We start from the raw sequence: 16,596 nt of genomic DNA, 5'->3' as shown, positions 1-16,596 counted from the left end.
TATTATGATGATCATCAGGCCTAAATCTGGGGTAAAACTAGACTGTGTGTCCAGGACATCACCAATTATCTCATGTTCATACATTCGAGACAACTATGACAGCTATGTAGCATAGCTACATTCACCCTCGCAGGCATTTTTAAAAATATCACCAGAGATATTACCCAATTAGCCGGTGTCCTAAATGTCCCTGTGCCTCCCGTCTAGGTCACAAAGATTTTCCAGAAGAAGAAGAACTCGGTGACGTACAGCTTCCGGCAGTCCTTCTCTCTGTACGGGATGCAGGTGCTGCTGTTTGAGAACCAGTGTAAGTGCCCCGCTCCCTGATCTCAGATCAGCCAGGTGACCTCATCGCCTCGGCTTTCCCAGCTGTTTCAGCGCGTTACAGCGTCACTTTGCATCACTGATTGTTATAACTACAAAGGGAAGTGACTTAGACCACTGTTTACTTTCCGTGATCTCTGATTTGCTCCCTTAAAGAGCAGGGTCTTCTTTGATTCCCATGGCCGAGCACTGTGGAATGTCTTTAACAGCTCGCTGTGTTTATTTCCCCAGATTACCCCAACGGAGTCAGGCTTACGTCAGCCATCCCAGGTGCGGACATCAAAGTCCTCATCAACTTCAACGCCCCGAACCCCCAGGACCGCAAGAAGTTCACAGACGACCTGCGGGAGTCCATCGCCGAGGTTCAGGAAATGGAAAAATACAGGATAGAGTGTAAGCGGACCGTTCCCACGTACCGCCAACCTTCAGTGAAACCGCACAAACCTTTGAGTTTCGACCGGAAAGACGGTCCTCTGTAGCGGCTCGTTGTTTGAAGAGCTTGATCGCTGCGTCTCAGAGGGTAAAGGGCGCATGGTGAGAGAGATTCTTTGGGCGACCAGCGCGCAGTTAAGATGAAGTGCAAAGGTTGGGTGCTGCTGTACTTAATTGCTGATGTAAGCATTCGTTTGTGTGCTGATTGTTACGTTGCTGTGGATTTAAGTACGCCAAAATGACTGTACTACTATAATGACTGTTAAGGAAACCGAAAAGGTCAGGAAAGCGGAAAGGTGTAGTTATTATTATTATTATTAATACATTTTGTATATAAAAGCCTTTCAGAGACACATTATGGTGGCTCAGGCTGCTGCCTAGGTTTTCGTGGAGAGCAGAGAAATCTATATTCCTAAAATCCCCTTCAGACAGAGCTACCCTGCAGCAATGAAAAATAATGAAAAATGTTCACAAACGGCCCAGAGTAGATCAGTGGTCCTCACTCCTGGTCCTGCAGAGCCGTAGGGTGTGCTGGTTTTTGCTTTCGCCTTAATATCATCAACCAATACAGACACAAGGAACCAGGTGAGGCGAGTCAACAGTCTAATTAACTGCATTAATCAATCGATTAAGTGCCGAGTAACAACAAAAGGCAGCACACCCTGCGGCTCTCCAGGGCCAGGAGTGAGGACCCCTGGAGTAGACGGTAGATTGGTGGGTGGGTGTAGATGAGGTGGGTGAGAGTCTCGCGCCTGTGACAGTGTGGTGACCCCAGTGTCCCCCCCCCACAGCCGAGCTGGAGAAGCAGAAGGGCGTGGTCCGGCCCAGCATGTCTCAGAGCTCGGGCCTGAAGAAGGAGGCGGGCAACGGGAACCTCAGCCGAGCCAGCCTGGACGACAGCTACGCCATGGGCGAGGGGCTAAAGCGCAGCGCCCTCAGCAGCTCCCTCAGGGACCTCTCCGAAGCAGGTGAGGTCAGAGGTCAGAGGTCACGCGCCCGCAGTGCCCTCTGATGCCAGAGAGGCTCCCGCTCTCAGTGCTGTAGACTAGACGCCATTTGGACACTGGCAAGACGCTCACCACCCCGAAAAAAGAAAAAACTGTTGTTTTTGTTTGTTTGTTTGTTTTTTTTTTGCCGTTGTTTTTATGTGAACGGCGTTTTGTGTAAAATGTTTCTCAGCCAGGTTTGCACAGCGGAGACCCTCTAACAACAAAACGCATTAGGCCTTAAGCCCTTGTGAGCTCAGTCAGAGAGTGATTGAGGACACGGATGAACCCCATGCGGTCCCGCGCTGTGATTGGAATGGCGGCTCGGGGTCCCGCGAAAGTTTTCTCACGACGAGCGGAGAGCGGAGAGCGGAGAAATCAATGTTCCTAAATTCCCCTTCAGACAGAGTTTGCCCTGCAGCAATGAAGAAGAACGGCCAGTTGAAGCGGTTCCCCGCAGAACGCCGACCGCTGGGGTTGTTTGCGATGCTGTCGATAAATCACAGCGTCTGGTTTAAACCGGTTTCTGTGTCCTCGCCAGCGATAGGGCAAACGTTGTGCTGCTGACTCAAGTGGGCGGTGAGTGCGGTGTGTGCTTGTGTTCAGGATTTGGCCGTGTCTCCGTACACCGAATCTCGGCCTGCCAGCTGACTCACTGCCTGCTTCCCTCTGTGCGGTGGTGGTTTTGTTTTGTTTTTTGTTTACGCGTAGCACTGATGAATGAAATTGAATGAAGGTTTCTACCCTGATACAAACTTTTTCATTGCCTGTCTGTGAGCATCTGATTCTCTCGTTATTTTTTTGACGTTCCCCAATTCTTGGTTGGTTGCCATGATCACTTCATGTGTGAGATTCACATTCCTTTATTTGGATGTACATTCCTGAAAGTCAAACTACACCGCGACATCAGCTGATCGTTGTTTCTCTGATGCAAATTGCACTTTCACCTTTCACAGTTCAACTTCTTAATTGCCTGAGACACAGTAGACTGTTATGATTAGCTTTTTCTTTGAACACAGCTATAGTTCCTCTGATCTGAAGCCTTTGGTCACCATTGACGTTGGTTGACATCGCCGTTACCATTGATTTCTATCTTTTCCTAAGACTGGCCAGCTGTATTTTATAAGATCGCATTCATAAAATGAACACTATCAGCATGTAAACCATCAACCCAAATGAGTGCCTTTGCGTCAGTAAACCCCGAGTCTGAATGAGTAACTCGACTGCCTGAGAACACCGAAATGCGCCGAGCCCTTTGTCGGCGCCCCGCTGCGCATCAGAAAACCTCCTAAATTGAACCGAGCTTGTAAGTGACTTTCTGATATGGGCCCAGATTACAATTAAGTTTAGCTGTCAGCTGGCTGTCCTCGCGTCGGTGATGAAATCCGCCCGAGTTCAGGCTCCTCTTCGCCTCAAGGCCGCGCCGCTTCATCCGGCTCTATTTGCGCTCGGCGTCACTCTGCAGAGCCGCTCCAGCGGCTCCCTCTGCGGTCTGTTAACTTTTCCATTGAATTTAAAAAGCCCCGGCCATCCCTTTCCTCATTAAAACTCTTGGCTCCGTTATCTTCGCGGCAAGCGGCCGAGATAAACTATGCAGGTTCTTGTGTTCGAGGTCCCCCTTTCCCTTGAGTTTTTTTATTTTATTTTTATCCCACCATGTTCCATCATGTTTAGTTGTTTTTTTTGTTTTTTTTTTAATGACTGTTTTTTCGTTCTGGGAATTTTGTAAACTCAGCAGGGGAACGGCTACGGGCCAAGATTGCGGTTACCGAGCAACAGCTGATGTGTGTGTGTGTGCGTGTGTGCCGAGTCATGTGTCCACTGGCTGTGTGTGTAACTCTTCAGATCAATGTCACTCACACAGGCTGCTTCGCACTCACCGTGTTTGCGTCCTAAACTTATCCGCAGTGGCCGTTTGAGCTCCGGGTTTCTCACAAGGCACCCTGCTCAAAAAAACTGCTCAAGCTAGGTTTTGAAACAGCCGGTAGCTGGCTGACCAGTTCAGACCAGCTCCATACTCTACATAGTTTGACCAGCTCAAGTTTTGTTTTGAAACAGATGGTAGCTGGTAAATCCAAGCTGGTCATAGCTGGGTTTTACACCAGGGCGAACCCGTGCTTTGTGACGGCAGTTAACGCCCACGGTCTCCTCTACCGGGAAACGTCCCGCATTGCACTGCAAAGGCGTCCTGCCAGTTTTCAAACGCCAGCCACAATAGAGATGCCCAGCACTAGCTTCTCCTTTCTCCAGAGTGGCTGGAGGAACGCTAGCCACCATAGAGATGCCCAGCACTAGCTTCTCCCTTCTCCAGAGCGGCTGGAGGAACGCTAGCCACCATAGAGATGCCCAGCACTAGCTTCTCCTTTCTCCAGAGCAACTGGAGGACCTGTAGTAGTGGCCTGCTCTTCCCCAAATTCTCAATTTCCAAGCGACGCCAGCTAGATTCCCCCTGCTCCCTTTCCCCCGCACCCCAGCCACCCCTCCTCATTCCAGACTCCCCCCCCAACCACCCCCCCCCCCCCCCAGAGGGAACTATCTCAGCCTGCAGAGTGCCTCATATGCCTCTAGCGCCCCCTAGGCACAAGGGACACATACACACAGCTCTATATCTGTTGTCCATCTCTAATCTGTGGTATTGCATGTCCCGGGCAGGCAAGCGTGGGAGACGCAGCAGTGCAGGATCTCTAGACAGCAATATGGAAGTAAGTAGGAAGCCACTGATGTCTAGCTGCTCTCTGTGATGATGTGCACTTTGAACCGCTTTTTTTTGTGGTTTTTTTTGTTGCTGCACCCTCCTTTTTGCTTGATAGCTTATCAGTTCTTTGTTTATTTGCCCTTTTTGTTAATGCGTAACCTGCCTGTCTGGAATTGATATGCATGCATGGAGTGCTTGCTGTTGACGTCCAGCCTGTCTTGGAAAGGGGAGGGGGGGGTCTCCCGTTGTTTCATGTGGCCGTGGTTAACCTTTTTCTTGTTCGCACAGCAAGCATGCGGTCAACTAATCGCACTAACCCCCCCTCCTGTGACGTATCTCCGTTGACAGTGTTCTCTCAACAGTGTCGTTATTATTATTATTTTTTTATTATTTTACAAGTGTCTTTTGTTTGGCGGTCTCTGTTTTTTGCTTTTTTTGGTTCGTTTTTTGTCTGTTCTCGTTCACTTGTGATCGTGGTGCAAGTGAAGGCAGTGCCACTGTGTCTAAGCTGTCCACACAGATCAATGTAATTGGTTGTGACTCTTTTTCATCAAACCCTTTGTTCCCCCCTCCTGAATTCCCCCGGAACCCTCTCAGAACACCGCCATGTTCTGAGCAGAGCCCCGTAGCCTCTGTACAGGAGAGGAACTGGATGGGCTTTTTACCGGTGTTTACTGTACTGTTGCTGTCCAAACACTGAGGTGAAAATGTGTATTTCATTAGATTTCATTCATGGCTATTGGGGGGCCCCCTGTGAGCCTGGCAGAGATCAGAGCACGAGCCTGTAGCCCCTTCGGTTCTGTTCTGGGTCTGGAGGCCAACGCAGCCATACGGGTGATCTCATCTGATACAGAAACCTCAGAAGCGTTGACCCAGTTTCCGCAGAGAAAGAGTCTGATACATTGACTCACTCCAGGCCCAGGATATAGGGCTGTTAAATATTTAAAATGTCTGAGGTAAAATCTGCTCAAATTGAGCTTGGTCACTAAACCTGAATGGATACCTCAACCTCCAATAACAATGTTGCCAAATACAGATAGGAATTCTGCCCATTCCAGCTTCTGCATGTTATGCATGTCTGTTCTTTCCTGCGAAAATTCATTTTTTTAAATATTCATATTCTTTCCCCCCCCCAAGACTGTTTCACGTTGAAATGTACCATGATACTAATTCTAACATACTTTTACCTGTCAACGGGAATGAATGCCAGTTCATTCAGACAGGGATGCGGTCATTGGTGAGAGTTTCTGGTAACGTTGCTGTTTGTTCCGTTTCACAATGAGACATCTCCATCGGAAGCCAAGCCTTGAAACACATTTGAAGTGAGATGTGAGCACAGCCATGTTTGTCTGAGCAGCACTGTGTTTAAAGGGCCGGTGGTCCGCTCGTCTCTCTAGCTCCTGAGGCTGCCGGGGAGTCAGTCTCACACTCACTCAGTAGGCATGGCTCCCTGTGTTTATCTTTGGCATGCACACAGTCCACAGCCTGTCAAGTGATTCACACTGTAGTGGTGTGTGTGTGTGTCTGAGCACGGGCGTGTGTGTGTCAGCGTGTGTGTGAGTGCGTACGTGTGTGTACCTGTTTGTATGTGTATGTATGCGTTTGCATGTGTGTATGTGACTATGTGTCTGTATATGTGTGTGCGCGTGTGTGTATGTCTGCGTGTGTGTATGCTTGCGTGTGTGTGTGTATGCGTGTGTGTATGTGTATGCATGCGTGTGTATGTATGTATATGTGTATGCCTGCATGTGTGTATGTGTGTGAGTTTTTGTGTGTGTGAGTGTGTGTGTGAGTGTGCGTGTGTGTACGTGAGTGTGTGTGTGTGTGAGTTTGTGAGTGTGTGTGTGTCTGTGTGTCTGTGTGTGTTACAGCCCTGCACAGCTCTGCTCTCTCCAGTACTCTGTGTGACTCACTCACTCTCTCTCTCTCCCTCCCCCTCTTCCTCTCTCCCTCTCTCTCTCTCTCTCTCCCTCTCTCTCTCTCTCTCTCTCTCTCTCTCAGGGCTCCATCATTAGCAGCCCCCACATGCGGCGCAGGGCCACCTCCACCCGCGACTGCCCGTCCCGCGGCCACCCGCCCATCCCCAACTCCTCGTCCCTGCTGGGCACCCTGTTCGGCAGCAAGCGGGGGAAGGGTCCGGCCCCTCCCCCCCAGCAGCCCCAGCACCCCACCCTCATCTCCCACACGCCCCACCCCTCCACCCTTCACCACTCGGCCCAGGGCGAGTCGCACTCCCACGCGCAGTACTGCCACGTCCAGCAGAACCCTCCTCCGTACCACCACCACCACCACTACCACCCCCCGGCCCACCTGCAGTACCACCAGGGCTCCGGCTCCGGCTCCGGCCACGGCCACGGCCACCACGGCCAGCACGGCCACGCCTCGCACGCCCAGCACTCCTCCCACTCCCAGCATGCACCTCACCACCACGCCCAGCAGCCGGTCCCCGCCCCTGGGCCCAGCAGCACCAAACCCAAGCACAGCGGCATCAGCACCATCGTGTGAAGGGCCCAATCGGAGGAGGAGGAGGAGGGAGGGGAGCCCCGCCCCGCCGCTAAGGACAGCCAATGGCCAGGGGTCTGGGGGGGTGGGGGAGGGGGGCGTGGACGGCGGGGTTTGAGCGCGCTCTCTTGCAGGTGGGGGGAGGTGAGGCGACACTTTCAGCCAATGGCCTGGAGGGGGCGGGAGCAGGAGCAGAGAGTGGAAGAAAAGATTTTGACTTTCAGAGTCGTTCTCCTCCAAGAAGACAGCGTAACACTGGACATCGCTGGCTTCCTGTACCAGGGTATCAGAGGCATTAACCACATCCTGTTTTCTAATGGCTTCCCCGCACCATGAATCCGCATAACGCCACAGACTGAAGGACAAAAACTGTTAGAGGCCACCAGGTTTCTCCTATAGACACAGTACAGTGCTAACTTACACAGTAGACGTCTGTCTTCCTGTTAGTAGACATGACAGACATTTAGACAGAGGCATGAACACAGACCTTGGCTCCTGTTCTGTTAGTGTTGGCAAACTGTAAATGGGCTTCATACTTCAGTACCCTGCTCACTAGTTTCCAGAAGCAGATTACTTTTTCTCAAAATAACTCTGGCGGTGTAGCCGTTGGACACTATGGATGACTTCAGGAGGCCGACGTAGGAGAGTTAACCACGGGACAATATCAGTCAAAAGCAGTTGTTCCAGTATTTACTGTAGCTCTAGGTCACAGCCGTCTGTGACGCCTGTTAGCGATCATAAATAAATGTGCCAATTATTAATGCATTAACTATTTTAGTCAAAGAATTTGCTTTGTGTATATCGTGCTTATAGTATTTTGTAAGGTAATAATAATAGCTGCAATTATTATTATTGTTATGAAATAAAAATGGTCAGAGGCGACATCTGAATTCTTATCAGTATTATACTCTAAAGTAGCAGGCGTTAGTCTCACTATTATGAATACCAATCTGAAGCTTATACTAGTTAGGCAGTTGGATGATTCGGGATATCTCTGGTTGCCTTGGGAATAGAAACTCTTTGAAGATGGTAGGCTGCAGCTGCGACGTACCGCACTCCTGCCCTGCTGTGCTATCCGCTGAACCTCACACAGGACCCACACCGAGCCAGCCTTCGTGCGTCAGCTAAGATGGCCGCCACGTCTCTGTCTCGACCTCAGTATAAATCTAAATCAGTCCTGGCTGCTTACCAACCATTCTTTTATTTTTTTAAACTATTTTTTTAGAGATGACTAAAAAAAAACCTAAATGGAATACTGTACGTCCTTATATTCTATCTACTACTAGCGCTGTGCGAAATGTGTGTGTGTGTGTATATATATATATATATATATATATATATATATATATATATATATATATATATATATATATACACACACGCACACATTGTCACAAAATCGCACATATATGAATGAGTTCATTTTTTCCGGTGGGATTTTGAAGTTTGATTTGAAACAAATGAAGCGAGTAAAAGAAAGGAAGCAGGCAGGCTACCCCATTGCAGAGCGTTTCACGTGACTTTGGCCTCAGCTGGCTGAGAGGGCCCTTTGCATCGTACATTTCACCGCACGTCACATTACCGTACTCCGATTGTGTTCCTCAGTGCGTCTCTGGTTCACCCGAGGCCTTGTGTCTGATGGCCGGATGAAAACCTGATTTATACCCGTCGCACAGCCCTTGCGTCAAGTGTCGTATGACGAAAATGAAAGTGTTGTGCGACGTTTCGCATTTATATTTCGGCTAAGGTCTGCTGATGACGGTTCTGGTGTCTCTGTGGCAAGAACATGCTAAACAGCTGATGTTCATATTTTTGAAAACAGGGCAGGGTCTGGCGTAGCCTGTCCATGACAATAATTTCAGAGTTCCATCAGTGTCCAATCAACACTGTACAGAACAACATTCTACAGGTGTGCAACACTGAGAAAAAGTGTCGTACTACATACGACACTTGTCGCAAGGTTATGCGGCGAGTATATATCAGGCTGAAGGGTGTGGTATATATCAGAGGTGACCATACATAATAGCTTCAGTGCGTTGCTGCATCATTTTCATTCTAAACGTCTTTTTTTTTTTTTTTTATCAGGCACCTGAAACACGATCAAACCGATGTTTTGATGTGTTGGCAGAGCTAAAGAGGGTTCCTCGGTACCCACACTTTGAGTTTCCTGGGGGGGGGGGCGGCGCTGGATCAATAATTAAACCTGGACATTTGAGTTATAGATTGGCCCCTGTATTACGTGTAAATCTCTCAGCTTAAACGTGGATGTGCTGATACAGATCGCATTAAGAGAGTAATATCATACGTTTTGAGTTGAAGTCTCATTTGAAGTTTTCTTTGTTTTTCTAAATCATGTGCAATATATATGTACTGAATCAGGTGGGAGCTCTTGTCCTTTTTGTGGTTTGTTTTTTTTTGTTTTGTTTTCTCGTTCATTTCGCTTTTCGCTTGGCTTTATGTTATTTCTTTCCTCCCTTACGTTCGATCATCGTTGGCTTGCGCGTCACCCCATGACCCTTGAGAACCTGCTTTCAGCGGTGATGAGGAATGTCAAAAAGAAAAATAATCTTGCATGTAATGTTAATATTGTGAGGCTATTCTTCTACATATTGTATATTCGCAAAAATATATCAGTGTTACTGTCGATTATCGTTGAAGTTAAGTGACAACATATTACAATATGTAGACTTCTCTTCATGCCACTGTGCACCAATGGTAGAGTCTGTTATCATGGGCTGTTCCAGAAGAGATTGGATTGAATAATGATTCCTCTTTGGACTGTAAATACTGTGGGTGTACTGTACACACTGAGACGCAGTGGTACTAAGGATGTATGTATGTACATACTTTTATAAGATACTCTGCTCTTCTATCTGTCAGTGTGCCGTGTTTTAATAAACAAATTAGGAATGGAATTTTTTGTCTACATGTATACTCAGTAAATATTATTGTATTATGAGACACCATTATTAGGGACACAATATAATTCATGTTACTGAAGACATTTAATTCGCAATTAAAACATGTTAACTGTGGTTTCTCATAATACATGTATGTAATTAAACAAATGATCTCGACTAAAACAGCGCAGATTTCGAATCGGTTTGTACTGTGATTACTGGAACTCCAAGCACACACCCATGTTCAGATTCTATGCCCTGCCATATCAAACTTCAACATATATATATATATTTTTTTCCTGTCGTGTTTCACCAAGTCATCCTTCAAAATGAAATCCCAATGAATGCTGAAACAAATCTTTTCTGGGACAACAACAACCAATCAAATGTGTCTTTGTACATTTGATTTTCCTTTTACTTTTTTAAGTTTAATAACAAATTGTATGGCAAATGTAAAAAATGTAAAAGTTGATCTCTGCACATGTAATTGTAGCACTACAGCTGTGTCCACGGCCATTCAGCCTGGGAACGACCCCCGCTGCTCTGTACGCAGCCGATCCCTCCTGTTTCTTATTAACCACAGGCTGGTGCCGTTTCTTTTCTTCCCCCATCCCCCTTTCATTTCTGTTTTCTCTCCAGCGAGACTCTTGATGTTGACTCGCCGTTCCACGTTAAGCTGCGTGTTTAACCGCGCGGTCCGGCATGCATCTCATTCATGTACCCACGTTGTAAAAAAAAAAAAAAAAAAAACACCATTTTCTCCTGTGCGTCAGAACCGAAGACTCAGTGTGTAAATAACAAAGAAACGAGGGACTGAAAGAAGACATATCTCAAGGAATACAAAAAGGGAAGGGGGGATGAAGACGGCTGATGTTGGATGACGGGACTCACGGAAAATGTTTAAAGGGGATAACCAATTGTACATATTCTGTATATTATTAGTACTCAAATATAACGTGTGCAGTCACATCGAGGGCGCATTCCTTTCTCCTCCCTAAAACAAAACAAAAAAAAACAAAAAAAACCTGATCATATAGCTGCTTCTGCTTCCTACTGTACTGGACTGTCATAGGATCTAGGTCTTAAAAGCCGACTGTTACATAACCCTCACTAGCTTCTCGTCTTCATGTTCCGACGCTTCTGTTCTCTGACTCGAGGCCCATTTTGTAATTAAAAAGGGGAAGAGAGGAGTGCTGTCATTTTAATATGCATTTTGTTTGTAAGTAGATAAGACCCTATTGATGTAAAACTATAACTGTGACCATGTTGAGAACGCGAAATAAAACGATATAAGACTTGAATTTTTGTGAGTCTTGCTGCATGTGAAATCATTCTTCCTCGGTGGAACCTGCGTTACATCACTCTGGTCTGCTATTGGTCAGCTATCATCACAGTGTCATATTCTGATGTAGTGTTTGTATTGTATCATATTGTGGTACATCTGCAGACAGGGAATTAATCTGAATCGTGGTCAGACCACTTCAAATACGTGAGTGAACCGTGAAAAGGCACAGCATGACTATTATACTCTATTTCTGAATGATTTTTTTCTCCATACTTAGGACTGTAAATCTGTAATTTTTACGGGATCTGATTCAACTGTGCATGTGCATTTACAATACACTGTTAGAGTATTATAATGTAATATGCATCTAATTTGTAGCATTTATGGACTTATGCATTTTTCTCACATTTTTAATCACACCCTGAAGATATTATTTATTGCAGCTTGCCATAAACCATGAGTTATATTTCAGTTACAATATTTTCAGTGTCTTTTTAAGTGTCTTTGAGTCCTGTCGTGAAACTTATTTGGGATTAGAAACTTTCCACAGTTGTGCTGTGAGCCCTGAGCTCTGTAGCCACTGGCCTTCACTCTGAAACAGTTTTATTTCTGGAAACATCATGGAATCCTAAAACAGTGGATCGAAGAGGAGGCTTCGCGTTGAAGATCTAATCCAGGAGTGGCCAGCCCTGGTGTTTCAGACCGAAAGGTTCTTCTTTTTTTCCCCACTTTAAATACAGCAACCACTTTAGATCCAGGAAACCAGAGATGAGTTAACTGCATGATAAACTGCTTCCATTGATCAATTAAGTGCCAAGTAACAACAAAAACCAGCAGATTTTGCAGCTTTCCAGGACCTGGTTTGGCAAACTCTGATCTAATACAACAGAATTAGAGCCATATGCACAGTATACCGATGACACCCATCCCACTTCACACTTAACATACTGTATACGATACGTATAAGAATAATCCTGGCTATATACACTACTCCATTTATTAGGAAAGCTCAACCTTTTAGCATTATGATTTTGTTCATTATTTGACCACAGCACAATGCTTGCAGGTCACACTCAGTGTCACAATCTTAGTAAAGACGTTTGAAGTACATTCCATGCTCAGGGTTATAGTAACTACTGCCTGGGATGTTAACTCTGCCCTAAATTCAGCAGCCTGGTGCTCTAACCATGTACAGAACTGAGCTGTCACGTGTGACTTGTTCCCCAGGGCGTCTCCTTTAATCTGCTCTAACAGCACACACCAGTCAAGGGCTTGATGCTAATCATTCCAGTCTGCAGATACTGCATGTGGCTCTCATGTCACTAGTTTCTCAGGTCGCAAGCTGCAGACATTTTAGAACTGTGGTTTCCAACCCTGGCGCTGGAGAGCTATTTAGGTCTGCTGGTTTTTAGTTTTTAGTTTAGAATCAGCACCCTGTTGAGACCCAGCTAACCAGGTGAGAGTTAACTGTAATCAATTGCTCTATTTTTTTAAATTAAGTGCAGAGTAACAACGAACACCAGGAGACCTACTAGCTCTCCAGGACCAGCATTGGAGACCACTGTTTTAGAAGAATGAGCCAGCAATTCATAATGCAAACAATAATTGTCACCGCATTATCTTTCAAAGAAATGTACCTCTAACTTCTTTAATCCATTTGAATTTTTTTAACGAGTTTCAAGTGGGCGGCACAGATGGTGCAGTGGGTAGCACTGCTGCCTCACAGCAAGGAGGTCCTGGGTTCGAATCCAAGTCGGCTGGGGCCTCTCTGTGCGGAGTTTGCATGTTCTCCCTGTGTCTGCGTGGGTTTCCTCCGGGTACTCCGGTTTCCTCCCACAGTCCAAAGACCTGCAGGTTAGACTGATTGGAGAGTCTAAATTGCCCGTGGATATGAGTGTGTGGGTGAATGGTGTGTGTGCCCTGCAATGGACTGGCGACCTGTCCAGGGTGTATTCCTGCCTTTCGCCCAATGTATGCTGGGATAGGCTCCAGCCCCCCATGACCCTGTTCAGGATAAGCGGGTTAAGGTAATGGATGGATGGATGGAGTTTCAAGTGCTACTTTGTCAACATTTTAGCAACTCTAAATTATTGCTACCCTGCAGTTTAATACCCATAGTGTATATTACAGGTACAAATCCAATCAATGCAAATACATTTGCTCAAAGCTAGGCAGCAAATAACTGGTGTGAATGATTTATTTATTTTTTTAAACTGAACAATAGATTTAAAAAATAATTATTTCATGCAGTCTGACTTCTGCGGGTATCATTTGAGTTTTTCACTTGCATTAGCCATGATCCAGCCCCCATCAGCCCAGGAGGTAAGAGTGGTCGTCTGGCAGTTAGAAGGGTGCGGGTTCAATCTTGCCATGGGTGTGTCAAAGTCTCCCAGAGCAAGACACCTAATCCCCAATAGCTCCCAACAAGCTGGTTGTTGTGTGAATGGGTGAATGAGAGACATTAATTGTAAAGCACTTTAGATAAAAGCGCTATATAAATGCAGTCCATTTACCAGACACAGTACTGTGCAAAAGATTTAGGCACCTGTATAACATTCTGTACAGATAAGATTCTTTCAATAATAATTCAATGAAAGGTCCTAAATAAACATACTATACATTTTACGTTACATTTTAGTAATTTGGCAGAATAGTTAAAAACTGAATCGAATCAATATATTTGTGACCTCCCTTCAGTGTTAAAACTGCATCACTTCTCTGTATAGAACTGCAGGGCAGCGTTGGCTAAGACAATCAGCAGTAAGGTCAGATAGCCTTGATCAAGTTTTTATGTAAAAAGTAGTAAATTGCTTGCCATTATATGTTACTTTTTAAAATTAAATACAAAAATCACTAAATCTTTTGTAAAATGAATAGGTGGAAAAATATCAAATGTGTTCTTTTATACTAACACACACAAAAAAAATAAACATATATATAATAAAGTCTAGGGTGCCTAAGACTTCTGCACAGTACTGTATATCTCTGATAATGTAAGATGCCATCGGAAAATGGAAAGAGACCAGATGATGTGCTTTGGGAAGGCACATTAAAAGGTGGTATTATTGATTTAGGCTGCAGCACTCATTGCTGTCTGTCTCAGAACATCACAATAATCAGATTTTCACTGGGCTGTAACTGGTTTAACGTTGTTTCATGGTTAATACCTGTGTTTTGAAGGATACAATAGCATTCATTTTAGACCGCAATATGGTCATGTTTATAGAGCATACTTGATCATAGACTAGTCCGGATCTTTTATCAATGTGGATTTCCGATTCTATCAGTCATTGCATGCTGTGGTAAGCAGGAATACGTTTTGTATTCAAAGCTCAGGGGTCTTGTAACAGGATATTTAGCTATGCATTTTCTTGCATTATAAGAAACGCACAAATGACAACACAGTCTATTTACTGTTTGCTCATTTTAATTCATACCAACGTTTCATCAATGTCTATCTTTTGGATAAGGTATTCCTCATTCTTCATTCAGAACGTATTGTTTCTTCTTACTTAATGCACACACATACAGTACAGGCCAAAAACATGAGATTTTTATTTTATTTTAAAGAAAATAACTTTGTTGCAACAATATGTTTACTTGGTCCCACACATCTAATCCGAACCTCTCTGCCACATCTCACAATTTTAGTGCCTACTGTACAGTATCAAAAAGGACTGTACAGTAGGCACTAAAGTATTGGGCTACCTGTGGTTTTAAAGAAAACCTAAGGTTGATACCTAAGGTAGATAAGACTTCAGTAAATGTAACTACCCCCTCCACCTCCCTCCTACCCTTCTACAGAGCCATGAAAAGGTATTTGACGCCTCTCTGATTGCTCTATTATTGCGATGAAAAACGTTATCAAACACTCAAATCATCCCATTGGAAAAGCTATTGTCCCCTTAAATTACTTGTTGCGTCACCTTTAGCAGCAATAATTCCATTGATTTGTCTTTCACCTCGCTGTGGAGTTTTAGCCCACTCTTCTTTAATTTAATGTAGACAAATACATAGGTTTTTACCTGTAAATACAAACTGGTGACAGTTACTTTCCAACAGGTGTAATCTCTATGGACTGTCTGTACCTGATGAACATACTAGTGCACTGTACATGTATGCTTATGTGCACAGCGTGTGATACATACTAACAGCACGATTCCCAAGTTTCTTTTTTTGAATAGCTTTAGTGTATTCAGGTTTAGTGTAACTATTATTTTCCTCAGCCAAGGAAATTTGAGAAAATATGTCTGTATTTTTTTTCCATGTGTCGGGGGTCAGGCACAAGGTTAGCTGCAGGACAATTGAGAAGTGTCCTTGGTTTATTAAATTCCAGATGTCCTGCTGTTCGCCTGCAGAAAAGGAAAGGTGCATATGAACCCGATGACTCAAAAAAACGTTCGAGGAGCGTAATACATGTACAGCATTCATAGGCAACCTGCCGATTCTATTGAGCGCTGTTTACTGCTGTCACGGTTTCCGTTTCTGGAATTCGCCAATCACAAAATATTTTCCACAATGCTTGTTTCATTTTGAATTTTCCCAGGAACAATGTGATTTCAGAACTGTCATCTCTGTTTCACCTTGTGCCGTCAGAGGGTCTCAGGCGCGTGACCGTTCCAGTGACAACCCAGTCAATTCCAGTCTATTCCTGCTACTAATTGGGAAACAGGTGGTGTAACAGTGGTGACTTGCCCTTTTTGTCTGTCTGGTCTCTTGACGCTTTGTGCTAAATATATCCCAGCTGCTAGGAGTACGAGCTAGGAGCAGCAAGCTAAATAGCTGCATCATTTCTGGATATGAGGGGGAGGGGGGGAAGCTTCCCCATGGAGGACTCAATCAGGCAGTGACGGTGAGTGTTAAGGATCATTTCTGGGCATAAAATAAATGACTGAATATGACATCCATCCATCCATTATGTTAACCCGCTTATCCTGAACAGGGTCACAGGGGGGCTGGAGCCTATCCCAGCATACATTGGGCGAAAGGCAGGAATACACCCTGGACAGGTTGCCAGTCCATCGCAGGGCACACACACCATTCACTCATGCACTCATACCTACGGGCAATTTAGACTCTCCAATCAGCCTAACCTGCATGTCTTTGGACTGTGGGAGGAAACCGGAGTACCCGGAGGAAACCCACGCAGACACAGGGAGAACATGCAAACTCCACACAGAGAGGCCCCGGGGATTCAAACCCAGGACCTCCTTGCTGTGAGGCGGCAGTTTTTTTCATGGGCTGTATAAATATTTTTGTCTTTGTGAGACAAATATCATTTATTGAACAAGAACACCGGATTTTCGATACCAAGCACTAAGATGCATTAGCCCATTGTTATTGTAAATACTGTTTGATTTTTTATGGCTGCTGTTGGGGAAAGGTTTCTTTTTAAAAAATGTTTTACATTTTTCAAAACTGTTTTGTTTGTGCATGTGTAAAGATAAGTATAAGATGAGTCCATGCACCCAA

The 16,596-nt window shown here is 45.2% G+C and overlaps 1 protein-coding gene across 6 annotated transcripts in view; it reads left to right on the top strand.

Annotated features, from left to right (window-relative positions):
- The window catches only part of iqsec1b (IQ motif and Sec7 domain ArfGEF 1b), a 194,637-nt gene extending 187,640 nt beyond the window's left edge, over window positions 1-6,997 (top strand). For 5 of the 6 annotated variants that reach the window (XM_061219406.1, XM_061219404.1, XM_061219408.1 and 2 more), the window contains 5 exons: window positions 208-307; window positions 556-717; window positions 1,548-1,724; window positions 4,395-4,444; window positions 6,439-6,997. In XM_061219406.1, coding sequence (XP_061075390.1) covers window positions 208-307; window positions 556-717; window positions 1,548-1,724; window positions 4,395-4,444; window positions 6,439-6,942 — 993 coding nt within the window. In that variant the 3' untranslated portion in view covers window positions 6,943-6,997. The remainder of the gene's footprint in view (window positions 1-207; window positions 308-555; window positions 718-1,547; window positions 1,725-4,394; window positions 4,445-6,438) is intronic. The other variant, XM_061219409.1, reaches the window with a different exon arrangement.
- The last annotated feature ends 9,599 nt before the right edge of the window (window positions 6,998-16,596 follow it).

The sequence above is a fragment of the Conger conger genome, chromosome 14 (genome assembly GCF_963514075.1).
Source record: "Conger conger chromosome 14, fConCon1.1, whole genome shotgun sequence".
Classification (NCBI taxonomy): Eukaryota; Metazoa; Chordata; class Actinopteri; order Anguilliformes; family Congridae; genus Conger; species Conger conger.
Note: the sequence above shows the minus strand (reverse complement) of the source record. Positions and strands in the feature narration are given on the sequence as shown.